The 16,061-nt window shown below is 40.4% G+C and overlaps 1 protein-coding gene across 1 annotated transcript in view; it reads left to right on the forward strand.

Moving 5' to 3' along the window:
• The first annotated feature begins 12,397 nt into the window (after positions 1–12,397).
• MMP16 (matrix metallopeptidase 16) overlaps positions 12,398–16,061 on the forward strand; it is a 395,775-nt gene continuing 392,111 nt past the window's right edge. Inside the window, exon 1 of the mRNA XM_055546719.1 lies at positions 12,398–12,916. Within this exon, the coding sequence (XP_055402694.1) occupies positions 12,785–12,916 (132 nt within the window). The 5' untranslated portion in view covers positions 12,398–12,784. The remainder of the gene's footprint in view (positions 12,917–16,061) is intronic.

Consider the following 16,061-nt stretch of genomic DNA (forward strand, 5'->3'; position numbering starts at 1 on the left):
TGTTCTTCTGAATTTAATTCTGGGTAATATAAATATACTTTAATGTACTTAGTATAGGCAGGTTATGAAACTTACTATTAATAAACTAACAGAAAAATAGATTATATTTATATCTGCTGCTGCTGCTGCTAAGTTGCTTCAGTCGTGTCCGACTCTGTGTAACCCCATAGACGGCAGCCCACCAGGCTCCCCCGTCCCTGGGATTCTCCAGGCAAGAACACTGGAGTGGGTTGCCATTTCCTTCTCCAATGCATGAAAGTGAAAAGTGAAAGTGAAGTCGCTCAGTCGTGTCCGACTCTTCGCGACCCCATGCACTGCAGCCTACCAGGCTCCTCCATCCATGGGATTTTCCAGGCAAGAGTACTGGAGTGGGGTGCGATTGCCTTCTAGTATATAGTGATAAATTTTAATTTTTGATTTCTAAGAAAAACAGATATTGGTTATGACTTTGAGTTAACATCAATTTATATATTCACAGAAGTTGAGAAATTTAGAATACTTCAGAAAGTATCTGATTCAAATTCTTCATTTGACAATTAGAATATATTGAACAAACATGTCTATGTACAGCTGAGTCCTACTGTTGTTCACCTGAAACTATGGCAACATTGTTACCTGTCTATATCCCCACACAAAATAAAAAGCTTTTTGGAAAATAATATATTGAGCAAAGAATGATTTACAGGCTTGCTTAAATTCTATTGGCTATTTACTGCCAGAGCTAGAACTAAGAAAGTCTTTAGACTACCATCTCAGTGTATTTTCTAATAACCACCAGTGCCTCCTTATTAAAAAGTCACAATATTTACTATAAGAGGAAAAGAGAGCAGAAATGTGTGGTTTTGTATAGGGACCTAAAACTCATTAAAGTAAGTCTACACCTTTCCGAAGGAAAGTATTACTCTTATTCTCTACAGAATATATTCATACCCAAAGAGGCAAGAAAAAAGCCCTATATTCTGATTAAAGTTACAGGCATAGCTAAGTATATGTATATCAGTGACAAATACAATTTGGGAAGTTATTAAAATTGAGTTTAATAACTTTAAAATATTATAATAACAGAGGATCAAGAAATGTAACAATATTCTGAAAATATAGATTTCATTTGAACAGAGAACAACACTTCACATTCAATTTTAGTATGACATTTGAGTAAGAGCTCATAAATATTTAAATAATTATGATTAATAATGGAGTATAAAAAAAAAAAAACTTGGGTACATTGTAGAGAAGATTCAAATCGCAGATAGGAAAAATGAACTACCTAAAGTCTCCAGAAGCCTTGAAATTTAACTTTTTATGGGATCTGTATTTATGGATTATTTAAACCAATTATAGTTTCATCAGCAAATATCAAATGTATTTTTCTTTTCCTGGTCAGTATCCAATCTTATGAGTTTTAATTTTAAAATGGAGGTATTTGAATGGCTTCTGATAGGGTGTTATATATATTTTATATGATTTAAAATAGTTTTAGCTATGAAAAACTATGCAATTTTAGTTTAGACAAGTTGATTAAAATGCCGAAGTTATATGTACTTGGAAACGTCATTGAATATTTTGCTTTGTAGTAAAACTTCCATTCCTGGATGTCTTCAAGAACTGTTGAATAACTATCTATTAGGAATAGTTAAATTAATTTTTTCATTGGGTAAGAGCATACACTGCCTTTTCAATCTATAAAGTTTAGATTAACAGTTCAGTCCTCACAGTTCTATGAAGTTTAGTCCCAGTTCATTTAAGTAAAAGTTAAGCATTAATCAAAATTTCATGCAAACAATATCCAACTAACTTCATTGTCTTATTTTCCAAGGCAAAACCATCAGTTGAATAAGATTCTTTAAAGATAGAAAATAAAATTTATCTTTAAGTTAACTACACTAAGAATTTTTTTAAAGTAAGTAATTAAAAATTGGTTTGTGCAGATGTAACATTGATACAGACAGAATTCTGAAAGCATTATTATGCATACATATATGTATATATTCCTGTTCTAGAATTTTTACTGTAACATTGTATCTGTGTGTAGTGTATTTGGTTGTCTTATGGAAGCTATAAGAATCTAAACCAAGGCATAAAATATTTTTTTGATTTCTTGGGATAATGATTTTACTTAGAAATATATGATGATATCTGATATCAGAGATAAAAATTTGTTTAAAAATTAGATAATTTTTTCTAATTCATTTTAAGACTTTTGGTGGATAAATTTTGATCTTACAGAGAATAGCCACATATTTTACCAAAAATGATTAAGTATTATAATAACTATAGTGTCAAATACCTATACTAATACCTATTTACTTACACTGACTAATGCTCTTAAATTGAAATCACACTGCTTAGATTTTGATTGTATAGACAAAAATTCTGTAATTCTTAGCTCATTTGAAAGGACCATAGCCACTTTTTAAAGGAAGAAATAAATTCATGTAAGTCTCCATATTCCCCGACATTGATTACTTTACAGTTTATAGTGAATGAGTCATTTATTTTTGATCTTGTGAATGACATAAAAATACACCTAGTCCAATGTAAAAAGAATGACATATCTTGCTGATATTAATAAAACAATGACAACATTTAATACATATGGTAGGGAAAGTGAATCTTTTGGGGGGGATTTTATAAATGTGTGGATAGTAACTGCCTTTTAGATTAACTTGACCATTAAAATGTCTTCTTCAACAAAGGGAGGGCAAGTGAGTTAGTGAAAGAGGTAGTGGACAATGAAGTTTACTTTATTCAGTTTCTTAACAGTAATAAGCAACATATGAATGAGTCTTCCTACTCCAGCATAAAGGAAATGAAAGATAAATGAAGTTGTGTGTGTGTGTTAGCTACTCAGTCATGTCTGACTTTTTGCAACCCCATGGCTGTAGCCTGCCAGGCTCCTCTGTCCATGGGATTTTTCAGGCAAGATTACTGGAGTGGGTTGCCACTAAGTGAAGTTATATCATTTCAAAACGAAGAAACACACCATGGAAGCACTAGATATAGTAGAACTAAGATTATATCTATTCTCGTGTTTCTATTACTGTCTTTCCTCTAATTATAACTATATTGTTATGGGTTAAATCACTTTTATTTTTGGTTTTAGTTGTAGAAAAAGAACATTTCAACTTAAGATTTTTAGTTTCTCATTACTGCCGGAAATTAGCTCATAAAAGATTTTCTGAATTCCTTAACTTTAATTCCAAGGCAATGCCTCTAATTTAATCTAGAATATTCACTTCTGTGTCATACATTTTTATTGTGATCTTATGGCTTTTATGGATGTCAATTTAATTTCCATTCGACTTTCCATTTCCTTTACTTTGTCTATGAATTAATAAAAAGTACATTTAATATACTAAGTAATAGTTCAAAAGGGATTAATTATATTTTCATAACAATGTTAAAAACTGCCATTCTAAAGCTCCTTTTCTTTTGCTAAGAAATGAAAACCTTTATCATTTCTATTAAAATTAGTTAAATATACAGTACTTGTTCCTCTCCAATATAACCTATTAGGAATGTTCTTACAGTGTCTTCACTCTGAACATTTCTAACTCTTTTTTGTTAACTTCTTTTATTAACTGGAGTCTCAAATGAGTCTTTTCTGCCTGCTTGCATATGTATAACATGCAATAGTCACATGCTATAATGATACCTTATATTGTTTAGCATTTAAATATTTACATGTGATAAGTCTGATAATCGGCAGAATATTATTCAATTCCATTATACTATAATTATTTATATGGCATGAGTGAAATAGCAACGAAACGATTTCTTAAACGAAGTTGTTTGTTCACAGTGTTTTCCTGAACGTTGAAGTAGCTTATAATGAATCTTCTTTTTTAAAAAATGCAATCAGCTATGAATCAGTCAGAATACATGTTTTTTACCTTGGTCTGCTAGGCACGTGACTTATTTACCCTCACTGAGCCTCAGTCTCCTCTTCTGTATAAGGAGGAATTTGAAGAAGAGAACTTTAAAAAGTGCCCTTTCAGCATATAAATGCCATGTCTATATTGAAAATGATATGTAAGCCTACTATAAAGGGAAGGTTTCAATGGACGGGCATGAAGAATAATTGGAGAAAAGAACATGTGCATGCACAGCATATTGGAGACTACTGCAGTGGTTAGTCATGAAATGCCAAGGGTGTGAAAAGGGCGTGACCAGAGATAAACTACAGGTGCGCGGGAAGAAACGGGTCAGAGTAGCACTGAGGAGAAAGACAGGGCAGCTACTGGTGACTGACTCAGCACAGAGTATAAATTACTGTTAGAGTCAAAAGTGTGTCCAAGGTTCTGTAGCAAAGTTGGTCCAGGTTGAAACGGGAAAAGTAAAGGGTACGTTATCTAAGGAGAAAGTGCTGAACTTGTTTGGGAATGTGCTGAGTTTTAGGGGAAAGTGATGAAATGAATTCTAGACCATCGGGTTGAGTTCAAGTCTGGAGATATGAAAATCACCAGAGTAGAAGTTACAGACAAAACTTTCTGAAGGAGATGGTAGAGAGGAGCGGCATCAGACTCTGAGATTTTGCAAATCCTGGTATGTGCTGTAGCATACCTAAGTACCTGGGAAGAATATACCTGACGTGCTGGAGGAGTGGACTCATAGGGTGATGGACATAACTGTGGGCACTGACAAGACTCCCCCCAGAGCCTATGGTATTAAATGGTTGCGTATCCACTGTTTCCTTTCTTTTTTCAACTGGTATGTTCCCAATACTCCCCGGTTATCTTGGACCTCCAAACTTCAGATACTCCATGATGAAGAAATAATAAGGGGACACTGGAGGTTATTTCCACTCGCTTACATCAAAATCTTATTTTTAAGTTTCACACTGATATCTATTTCCTTATGTTGATAATAAATCCATGTGAGAACAAATGTAAGGTTCAAGATTTCATTTTCATCTGTCTTAGACTCTAACCAACTGAGGTGGTCTATCTCAACTCACTTCACATTTATCTTTTTACATCCTCAATTGCTTGGTAGTTTACAGCGGTCGGTGAATGTTCAGGAGAGGACAAATGAGCAAATAAATGAGCAGAAAATCAAATATTTGTGAAAACACTCATAGCTGTGGAGGTGGAAAGAGAGCATAAGTCAATGAAGGAAATGGAAAAATCAAACTATCTTCACAGACTGTGGTAATAGTTAGCAACTTTTTAATTTTACCCCATGTATGGGTCATTTTATTTTCTTGGTCTCCTTGGTCATTTCTTGGCCTCCAAAATCACTGTGAATGGTAACTTCAGCCATGACATTAAAAGACGTTTGCTCTTGGAAGGAAAGCTATGACAAACCTAGAGAGCATATTAAAAAGCAAGGTCATCTCAGCCGACAAAGGTCCATCTAGGGAAAACTATGGTTTTTCCAGTAGTCATGTATGGATGTGAGAGTTGGACCATGAAGAAGGCTGAGACCTGAAGAATTGATGCTTTTGAATTGTAGCGCTGGAGAAGACTCCTGAGAGTCCCTTGGACTGCAAGGAGATCAAACCAGTCAATCCTAAAGGAAATCAACCCTGAATATTCATTGACAGGACTGATGCTGAAGCTGAAGCTCTAATACTTTGGCTACCTGATGCGAAGAACCGACTCATTGGAAAAGACCTTGATGCTGGGAAAGATTGAAGGCAGGAGAAGGGGGAGACAGAGGATGAGATGGCTAGATATCATCACTGACTCACTGGATGTAATTTCACCAAACTCTGGGCGATAGTGAAGGACAGGGAAGCCTGATGCGAGCAGTCCATGAGGTCACAAAGAATTGAACACGACTTGGTGACTGAACAACAGCAACATGAATCAAGGGGGATCTTGGTCTAGCCAGAGATTCCACAATTTTGACATTTCTCAGAACTTGAGGTCCCACCAAGAAGCATGCCTCAAATAATAAGGCTTTAAATGATTGTTCTACACATGCATGCCCCTGAAAAAAAAAAGATGCATGAGAGATGCCCATAGTTCAGCATGAATTCAATATTCTCTGGATTAAAAAAAAGCAACACTGTAGATTCAAGTGATAGAAGTAAGGAAGAAAGCATATTAATTGATATGATAGAAGAAAGAACAAGGTTATGTAATTTTACAAAGGCATAAAAGTCATTTCTAAAGCTCTAGTTTATTAAGAAATATGGTTCAATGGTGGTTGTAATATATTATTTACCTCCTATATTATTTTAGGTAGTTATAATTATTCACACATCACAACATGCCACTCAGCTGCTCACTTTTAAGTATTCATCACTCGCTTCTTGAGAGTTATATCATTTCCTTCCTCAGACCATTTCTCTCCCATGTAATATTTTATTGAATTGCTATTAACCTTCACCAGGGGCAATTATTCATTTCTTTTGACTTCCTTATTCATTTTCTCTTTTCGGTTCTCTGTTCAGATGTAATTTTGAGATTGTTCATGAGCTTTGTGAAATTGTGGGAAGAAAGTATTTGACAGAAATCACACACAGTGAGAGAAAAGAGTCTGAGTCAAGATTTCATTAACACTATAAAAGGAAGCGTGATATTTTATATCTTAACTTACTGTGGATAGGAAAACAAGTCCTTCTTCAAGAGGACCACCAACTAAGAAGCTTACACTAGTAAGATAGGAGAATAGAAACTTCTTCATAACTCTACCCTTTGAAATATAAACCTGTTCAACAGGTGAGAAATGAAATAATAAATCACCAGATAAAGAAAATGATTATGGTTCCATATGTACCTAGATGAGGTCACATAGTTAATTGTTATCAGGCTTATAAGGTCATAGATATGAAATGCTTAATGGAACATATGAAAGAAAAACTATAAAACCTTCTAGATTGTGACAATTTCCATAGCATTAGCAAAGTATACAACAGAGGTAGTGAAAATTCAATTATCTTCTCCTAAAAATTTATTAGATGGGGAAACAGTGGCAACAGTGTCAGATTTTATTTTTGGGGGCTCCAAAATCACTGCAGATGGTGATTGCAGCCATGAAGTTAAAAGATGCTTACTTCTTGGAAGGAAATTTATGACCAACCTAGATAGCATATTCAAAAGCAGAGGCATTACTTTGCCAACAAAGGTCTGTCTAGTCAAGGCTATGTTTTTTCTAGTGGTCATGTATGGATGGACTGTCTGGTTGGACTGTGAAGAAAGCTGAGCACCAAAGAATTGATGCTTTTGAACTGTGGTGTTGGAGAAGACTCTTGAGAGTCCCTTGGACTGCAAGGAGATCCAACCAGTCCATTCTAAAGGAGATCAGTCCTGGGTGTTCATTGGAAGGACTGATGCTAAAGCTGAAACTCCAGTACTTTGGCCACCTCATGAGAAGAGTTGACGCATTGGAAAAGACCCTAATTCTGGGAGGGATTGGGGGCAGGAGGAGAAGGGGATGGCAGTGGATGAGATGGCTGGATGGCATCACCGACTCGATGGACATGAGTTTGGGTGTACGCCGGGAGTTGGTGATGGACAGGGAGGCCTGGCGTGCTGTGATTAATGGGGTCCCAAAGAATCAGACACGACTGAGCGACTGAACTGAAGAATTTATTTAAGGTAAAGTCTAAAGCCTGAAATGTGAGCTGGATGAAGAACAAGCTGGAATCAAGATTGCCAGGAGAAATATCGATAAACTCAGATATGCAGATGACACCACCCTTATGGCAGAAAGTAAAAGGATCTAAAAGAGCCTCCTGATGAAGGCGAAAGATAAGAGTGAAAAAGTTGGCTTAAAACTCAACATTCAAAAAACAAAGATCATGGCATCTAGTTTCAACACTAGATGCCATGTCTTTCACTAGTAAGACAGAACACTTTTCTCTCACTGTGTGTGATTTCTGTCAAATACTTTCTTCCCACAATTTCACAAAGCTCATGAACAATCTCAAAATTACATCAGAACAGAGAACCGTAAAGAGAAAATGAATAAGGAAGTCAGAAGAAACGAATAATTGCCCCATGGCATCTAGTTCCAACACTTCATGGCAAATAGATGGGGAAACAATGGAAACAGTGACAGACTTTATATTCTTGGGCTCCAAAATCCCTGCAGATGGTGCCCGCAGCCATGAAATTAAAAGATGCTTGCTCCCTGGAATAAAAGCTGTAACAAATCTAGATAGTGTATTAAAAAGCAGAGACATTACTTTGCCGACAAAGGTCCTTCTAGTCAAAACTATGTTTTTTTTGTTTTTTTTTTTTTTTCAGTAGTCATGTGTGGATGTGAGAGTTGAACCATAAAGAAGGCTGAGTGCTGGAGAATTGATGGTTTTGAACTGTGGTGTTGGAGATTGGACAGAAAGGAGATCAAACCTGTCAATCCTAAAGGAAATCTATCCTGAATATTCTTTGGAAAGACTGATGCTAAAGCTCCAACACTTTGGCCAACTGATGTGAAGAGGCGGCTCATTAGAAAAGACCCTGATGCTGGGAAAGATTGAAGGCAGGAGGATAAGGGGGATGAGAGAGGATGAGATGGTTGTATGGCATCACTGACTCAATGGACATGAGTTTGAGCAAGCTTCAGGAGATGGTGAAGGACTGAGAAGACTGGCGGCTGCAGTCCATGGGGTTGCAAATATTCGGACATGACTGAGCGACTGAACAACAAAACGCCTGAAATGGTACTCAAGACTCTTTTTGATCCAATCTCTGCACAACCATGCGACTTCTGATCTTAACCTTGGCCTCCAGGTGTGACAAACCATTTGTACTTCTCCAGATCTTATACCTCCACCTGCACACAGGTCTGCAATATCCTTCCTTCTCTTACCTGCCTATTAAATTTCTAGTCTTTCTTCAAGATACAGTTTGAGAACAACTATTTTTGTGATGTATTGTCCAAAGACCTCAGGGAAAATCAACTACTTCTTCCACTTTGTTCTATAGCATCTTGCATATGTAATTATCTGAGTCTTTACTACATAAAATATAATTACATTATTATTTCTGTATTGTAGAATTGAATATTCATTTATTTTAGTATATTCATTTATTCATTGCTCATTGAATGCTCACTAATGAATTTTAACATGTTTTTAAAAAGTGCCATTATTACTAATCACTAATTTGAGATTACCTTTTGAATTTAGTATTCCCTACTTTCATTTCCCTTAGGATGGGTCTCCAAGGACACCTCACTAATACAGTCCATTATTTTCACAGTTGGACTGAGACATTGTTTTAACTATCTTTTCACCCAGTCCTCCCCATGTCCAATTTTATGCATAACTTTGAAGATAATCTTCCTTAGATACCCATTTTTGTACAAAATATTTTAGTAAGCCTTGTTTGCTAATTTAAGCAAATGTTAACTAAATATTACATTATAAGCCCTTCTCTATATCTTGCTTTCTATCAATACTCTGTTAATGTATCTCTCTGTTCTGAGCTCAAATATTTTGACAGATTGCTTACAGTGAGAAATCCCTTCCTGTTGATAGCCCAGCAGCATTTAACTGACATTCTCCCTCCTTGATAAAGTCTTCTAATACTCCGGCTCATTTAGTAAGGATGTTACCATTTAGAACTGTAGTCTCATGTAAATGTTGTGTAAGTTTGTTTTACCTCTCTTCCTTCAATGATATCTCAAGGGTTAGAAAAAGAACATGAACTTTTTTTTTCCCCCCTGTATCTCTTCCCTCTTAAATTTTGTACTTTGCTGGGTATAATGTATACATTAAAACTGTTATTGATTTATTGATATTTCCGATCACATTTTGTTACTTTATATTGGTATAAAGTATACCAATATACCAATATATAAAAGTTACTTTATATTGGTATAAGGTATAAGGTTTATACAGCACCTTATACCTTCTACACAATGATCTTGCTTTCATGTCACCTTCTAATTGTTCATTTATGTAAGTCATTTAACCTATGGGTTACGCAACTGTTAAGAGCAGATATAGATTTCTATATGGAAAGTCAGTGGAGTCTATTGAGAAATGCACAGAACTGGGAGTCAGAAAACTCAGGTCTGAATTCTGCCACTTGAATGATCTGCTGGAAAGTTTTTTATTACCATCATTTTTTCCATCTGTGAGATGAACACAAAAGCCTCAGGGATGTTTGTGAGAATTAAATGGGACACTATGTGTGGAAACATTCTGCAGATTTTAATATGCTGTACAATATAAAGTATTTCTTTTTCTTATATCTTCAAAATCCTTTGTTGACAGGACATGCTGTGCATGGAACGGACTGGACTGTCAGGAAAGGCTCTCTGAGAGACTTGAATCGAATTGGGTAGGTCATGTTTTTTTTCTTTTAAGTCACTCAGTCATGTCTGACTCTCTGCATATAGTCCATGGAATCCTTCTCTTCTCCAGGGGATCTTCCCAACCCAGGGATTGAACCCAGGTCTCCCGCATTGCGGGCGTATTCTTTACTAGCTGAGCCACCAGGGAAGCTCAAGAATACTGGAGTGGGTAGCCTATCCCTTCGCCAGGGGATCTTCCCGACCCAGGAATCGAACCGGAGTCTCCTGCATTGAAGGCAGATTCTTTACCAACTGAGCTACTAGGAAAGCCCTGTTCACATATCCTAGAGTTTTTAAAGCATTACTCAAAAAGTTCCAATCCTCAGCCTTTTTGTTTCTCTTTAGGATACAAACGATTACAGTCCAATGCAATTTTTTGGCAAGGTGTTTTTCAACATTTTCCATCTGCATGACCTCTTGCAGTTCAACTTCTTCCTTTACCAGCTCACCCATGAAATCTGCTTTGTCAACTCCTTCCACCCCCGAGGTAGCTGTCATGCCTGGCATAGTCTCCCTTTTCAGCCTGGCCTGCCTTTCTCTCCGGTGGGCCCTTCTGCCCCTCTGCTGGCCGCCCTGGAGAAGCGCAGTTGTTGGCAAGGGCCCCACACAGATGCCTGCCTGCCTGTCTCCCTTCCCCCTTCCTCTTGGAGCCGAACCATCACCTGCCCAGGGCCGGTGGCGGCTGCCGCCCCTGTTCGCGGCCTCATCCCGCGGCCCGCGTGCCAGCAGCCCCCGCGTTCTGCCCGCGGCTCTCTGCAGCCTCTCCCCGCTCGGGGCTCCCGCCCCTGCCCGCAGCCCTCCTCTCCTTCCCGACCCGGTTCTCCCCCGGGGCTCCCCCGTCCCGGTTCTTGCCCGCGCCCCCTCTCGCCCGGCCTTCTGTGAACACCTGGACCACCTCTTTGGGGTCCAGTGTGTCACTGGGTCCCCTGGGACAGAGCATCTTTGGCAAGCCAGCCTTTCCTTTGACTGGGATTTCCCTCTCACACCCCCGCCCCCCGCCGCCTTTTCCCGAAACCAGGTTTCCGTCTCGCCCCCTGCCCGACCTCTCCCCGCCCCGGCCGGAGCCCCCAAAGGCAGGGTGCAGTAGTGACGGCAGAGGGAATCAGAGGGGCAGCAGGCCACAGGCTTGATCCCGGGGGCCCAGCAAAGTTTTGGCCGCCGCAGACTTGCCATCTCCTGCTCCTCAAACTTGGCCAGCGGGCCCCGGACCCGCGCCCCCCAGCGGCGCCCAGGGATGCGGGGGCTCCCCGGATTCCCGGCTCCAGTCCGACTGAGGGTGCCGGTCGCCCCCGCGGGCCGGGCCGCTCCCCAGCCCACACTAGGGGCGCGGCCGTAGCCCCACAGCCCCTGCCAGGGGAAGGGCGCACTTGTTTCTCGGTGCTCGACAGAGAGTGGCCGAGATCCAAGGACCTGGCTTCCCAGTTGTCCGATGCGCGCCTTGGGATCGGCTGTGGGTGTCGGGTTCCGACCGCGCTTCAACCCGGGCCCTTCTCCCGGGGTAGCTGCTCGCAGTGCGGTACAGTCGCGGTTCCCCTTTACTAGCCGGCTCCTTTAAGAAGCGCGCGCGTGCGTGTCCGGTTTTGTGTGTGTGTGTCTGTTCGTGTGCAGATGTGTGTGTTCGTGTGCAGATGTGTGTGCGCGCGCGAGCGAGTCCGGTTGTGTGTGTTTTCGTGTGCACGTGTGTGTGTGTGTGCGCGTGTCCGGTTGTGTGTGTTCGTGTGCAGATGTGTGTGTGTTCGTGTGCAGATGTGTGTCTGTGTGTGACTGTGTGTGTGCGTGTCCGGTCGTGTGTGTATGTTCGTGTGCAGGTGTGTGTATGTGTATGTTCGTGTGCAGGTGTGTGTATGTGTATGTTCGTGTGCAGGTGTGTGTGTTCATGTGCAGATGTGTGTGTATGTATGTGTGTTCGTGTACAGATGTGTGTATGCGTGTGTTCGTGTGCAGATGTGTGTGTGTGTTCGTGTGCAGATGTGTGTATGTGTGTATCTGTGTATTCGTGTGCAGATATGTGTGTGTGTGCGCGTGTCCGGTTGTGTGTGTGTGTGTGTGTGTGTGTGTGTATACGCGCGCGCGCGCGCGAGCGCCGAGCCCGGGAGTGGGGCGGACCCCAGGAAGGCGGAGCTATGTAGATTCTGGCCGCGCGTTCGGAGGGCGCGGGGAGAGGGACGGCGCAGCCGAGGGAGCCGGAGCGGCAAGGCCCTGCCCGCAGCGGGAGGCGGCGGCGGCGGCGGCGGGGGCGGTGGACGCTCGGGCTGGAGGCGGCGGCGGCGACTCGGAGCCTAGAGGCGGCCCCGCGGGGGAACCTGGGCGCCACGGGCCCCCGAGGATGGTGAGGGCGAGCTGCTGCTGAGCTGCCTCCGCCGCGGCTTCTCCGGGGCTGCCAGGCGCGGGGGCCGCGTCCCCTCCCCTGCCCGGCGTCGGGTGAACCTGCAGGCTCCTCGCCCACCGAGGACTTCTGAGAGGAAACCAGGAGCGGGGAGAGACGAGAAGCCCGGGGGGATTCAGGCCATCCGCGGAGGCACAGTTCACTATGAGCGTACTCACCTCCAGCACTGGGAGACGGCTGGATTTCGTGCACCATTCGGGGATATTGTACTTGCAAACCTTGCTTTGGATTTTATGTGCTACCGTGTGCGGAACTGAGCAGTATTTCAATGTGGAGGTAAGAGCGCTGGGGCTTTCTTCCTTCCCCTTCGCCGGGGCTGCTCCCCGGACCGTTCCGTCCGCTCCCTGGATCCCGGTAGCCCCCGGCCGCCGGGGTCTGCAGACATTGTTCCCCTTCCAGCCGCCGGGACCCGTGTTGAGTTTCCCTGCGTCTTAGGTGATGGATGCGCCTGAGACAGAATCCGTTATCCCCGGCAGCACAAAGCGCGGGGCTGCGCGCTCAAAGACACGATCGTGGCCAGTCCATTCTTTTTACCAAGGAAGGAGGCGAACGCCTACCTAGAGCAAACGTGTAGTCGAATAAAAGCAGTCTGAGTTGGTGATAAATAAGCTGCTTCTGCTCGGGTAACACAGATTTCACTGCTTGGCATCATGTGCTTGCTGCCTTGGTATTGTTCCTGAAATCTTTCTCCCTGTGTTTTGTGCCTAACAAAGGAGGTTAAAAATCAAAGAGTCTAGAGGAGAGCGTGGGAATCCTTGATCTGTTTAATAATATGGCTTGGTGATAAAACACTTGCCTAGACAGAATCTTTTTCTCATTTAGACATAACTTAATACACTGTAACTGGATCTGGCTACACAGAGGGCATGAAAGCCGTCTCATTTTAAAGTGTCTTCTCTTCCCCTCCCCCGCCAAGTGAAAATAAATGTGACCCAGTGTAGTAGTTCTGAGGTGTGTCTTTAATTGGATTTCACGCTCTCATGGCAAAACAGAGAGAATGTAGATTGCCATTTGTTTTACGTGGATAGCTTTGGGAACCGACAGACACAAAGCAAAAGGGAACTTAAGGATAACGACTTGTCAGAGCTCTGCCAAAGTACCCTTCCTGTCATCAACTCAGCACTAAAGCCAGTACCATTCAGTACATCAATGGAACCTTGTAAACACCTGGTTTTCAGTCAGTTTATCACCTACAGGGCGGAATACAAATAAGAAGGGCTTATTGTCTTTGTAAAGACAAAGTATACTCTTTTTGGTTAGATCTTCAGTCACCTCAAAAGAATTATGATTAAGTCTCTGAAGACTAATGTGATTTTCTTCCCCCTATATCTTTGACTCTTTAAAGCTTATTGTCATTTTGTTGCGAGTGTGTGTTTACACAACAGCAGAACCTGTTGCACAGTATTTGACCATGTTTCATAGAACAGATTTATATACAAAGTGTGCATAATAAATGGTATATGTGAGGGCATATTCTGAATATAATTCTGCATTTGTATGAACTGTTCTTAGGACTGCATGTAGTGATGGTTGGTAGAGAAACAAAGTATTTGAAAAAGTAAGAGCATTCATCAAAAGCTAACTTTGCAGATATTAAGTATGATCATATTACACCAAAACCCCAATTCAAACCAAAATCCTTTGAAAAATACCACTTTGTTTTTCTGAATACAAAGAGGAAAGGAACTGTTAAGTCCACACTTTCCTTGGTTGCCAATTTGAACTTTTGGAATTGCATGCCACAGATGGATTTTTGTTTCTAACACTTGAGACAGTTTAATGTGGAAATGAAGAAGTAATTAGTTCATAGACTAGAGGAATGAACGTGGCAAGCTGCTGTTTATAAGGTTATAAAGAAAAGGGCCTATTGCTTCAGGTTGAAGTGCTGGTGGGGAGGTGGGGTGTTGGGAGGTGGTTAAAAGTAGGCGTTAGTTTTTATCTTGCTCACTCTGAAAAGGAAGCGGGAGCCTGGGTTCTTGGCTACCTGTTTTGGAAAAGTCTTTGATTTGCTTTCAGAGATTATTGGAATAACATCAGTATACTGATGATTATTTTAGGTTTCCTTTTGAGCCTAAACATAACTGGGCTTGTATTTGTTCATAGTTTGAATCTCTCATTCAGTTCCAGAAGATATTATTATGTGAGAAAAAGTTATGATTTTGCTAATCAAGATTTTATTTTAGAATTTCCATCATTCTCTTTCTTTAAGATATATGTTTAAAAGTAGTTCATGGAAAAAGTAGCTTTTTTCCCCCCATTTGGAGATTATTTAAGTTCATCCATATTTATTACACGATGCAAAAATTTAATTATGAAAGATAAGAGGCGTGTGCTATGTCTGATACAAAGATTTTCTAAGATTATGTTTCAAAGTTTGCATTATTCCCAAATAGTTTTTTTTTTAAAGCATTTAAACATATCATTAGTTGGGTTTATATACTTATATATGTGTAATAATAATCTCTTATTTTTTAAAAATCGTAAGGATAGATGCTAGTTAATTCAGCATACTATAAAAAACACAGGAGGATAGGATGTTTTCTGACATGAATTTCTGTCTGATTCACTTTTATTAGATGTTTCTTTTTGGTAGGAAACACTAATGGGAAAAATAATCCATCACATCTTCAAAAAAGCATTTATATAGTGTTTCCCATTCTGGTTGCAAAACATACACTGAGAATGCTTTATTTGTTGGGTGGACCGTCTTAAAATAAACAGTAATGGTATCAATCATGCATGAAGCCTGTATCATAAATTTTTTTTGCTAGCAGGCACACTAAGTTATTATATTTGGAACGAAGCTTCTAAGAGAAGCTTTCTGTGCTGAGAACTGCAATTACAGTGCTTTAATTCTTGCTGAACTTTACAATTGGCGGGGCCCCCATACTCTTCCTTTCTACAATTTAAGGTTTAAAAACCTATGTTCCCTCCCCACTAGGTGGGACTAAGTTGGTTAGAGCTATTCATGTTATTTCTTTCCTGTCTGATTTTTGAGAGTATAAATATTTGAAATTTTTAATTACTCAAGCAGGAGGTATTTGTTAATATGCTGATGAAAGCCTGTTATAGAGGAAGAGTGCATTTTGTTTTTTTTGTTTTGTTTTGTTTTTAAGAAGCAAAAAGGAACATCTCTTACAGCTAAGAAGAAGGGTGAGGCACTACCTGAAGTAGTACTATGGAAGACATTCAATTAATTCCCCTCCTTATATACTTCAGGTAGAACACTTTTTAATGTTAACATTTCTGTATACCTTTGTTGATTTTTGTATATCATTGGATCCAGTTTTGGGGAGTGGGCCTTTCTCTATGTAATCATTATCATGATGCAAAGGAAGTACATTGTTAATATTAACTAAAACTCAAAGACTGTTGTCTTTTGATTAGAGGTGTTCATTAGTCAGAAGAAGCTAAATTGCTA

This window comes from Bubalus kerabau, chromosome 14 (genome assembly GCF_029407905.1).
Source record: "Bubalus kerabau isolate K-KA32 ecotype Philippines breed swamp buffalo chromosome 14, PCC_UOA_SB_1v2, whole genome shotgun sequence".
NCBI classification, from domain to species: Eukaryota; Metazoa; Chordata; class Mammalia; order Artiodactyla; family Bovidae; genus Bubalus; species Bubalus kerabau.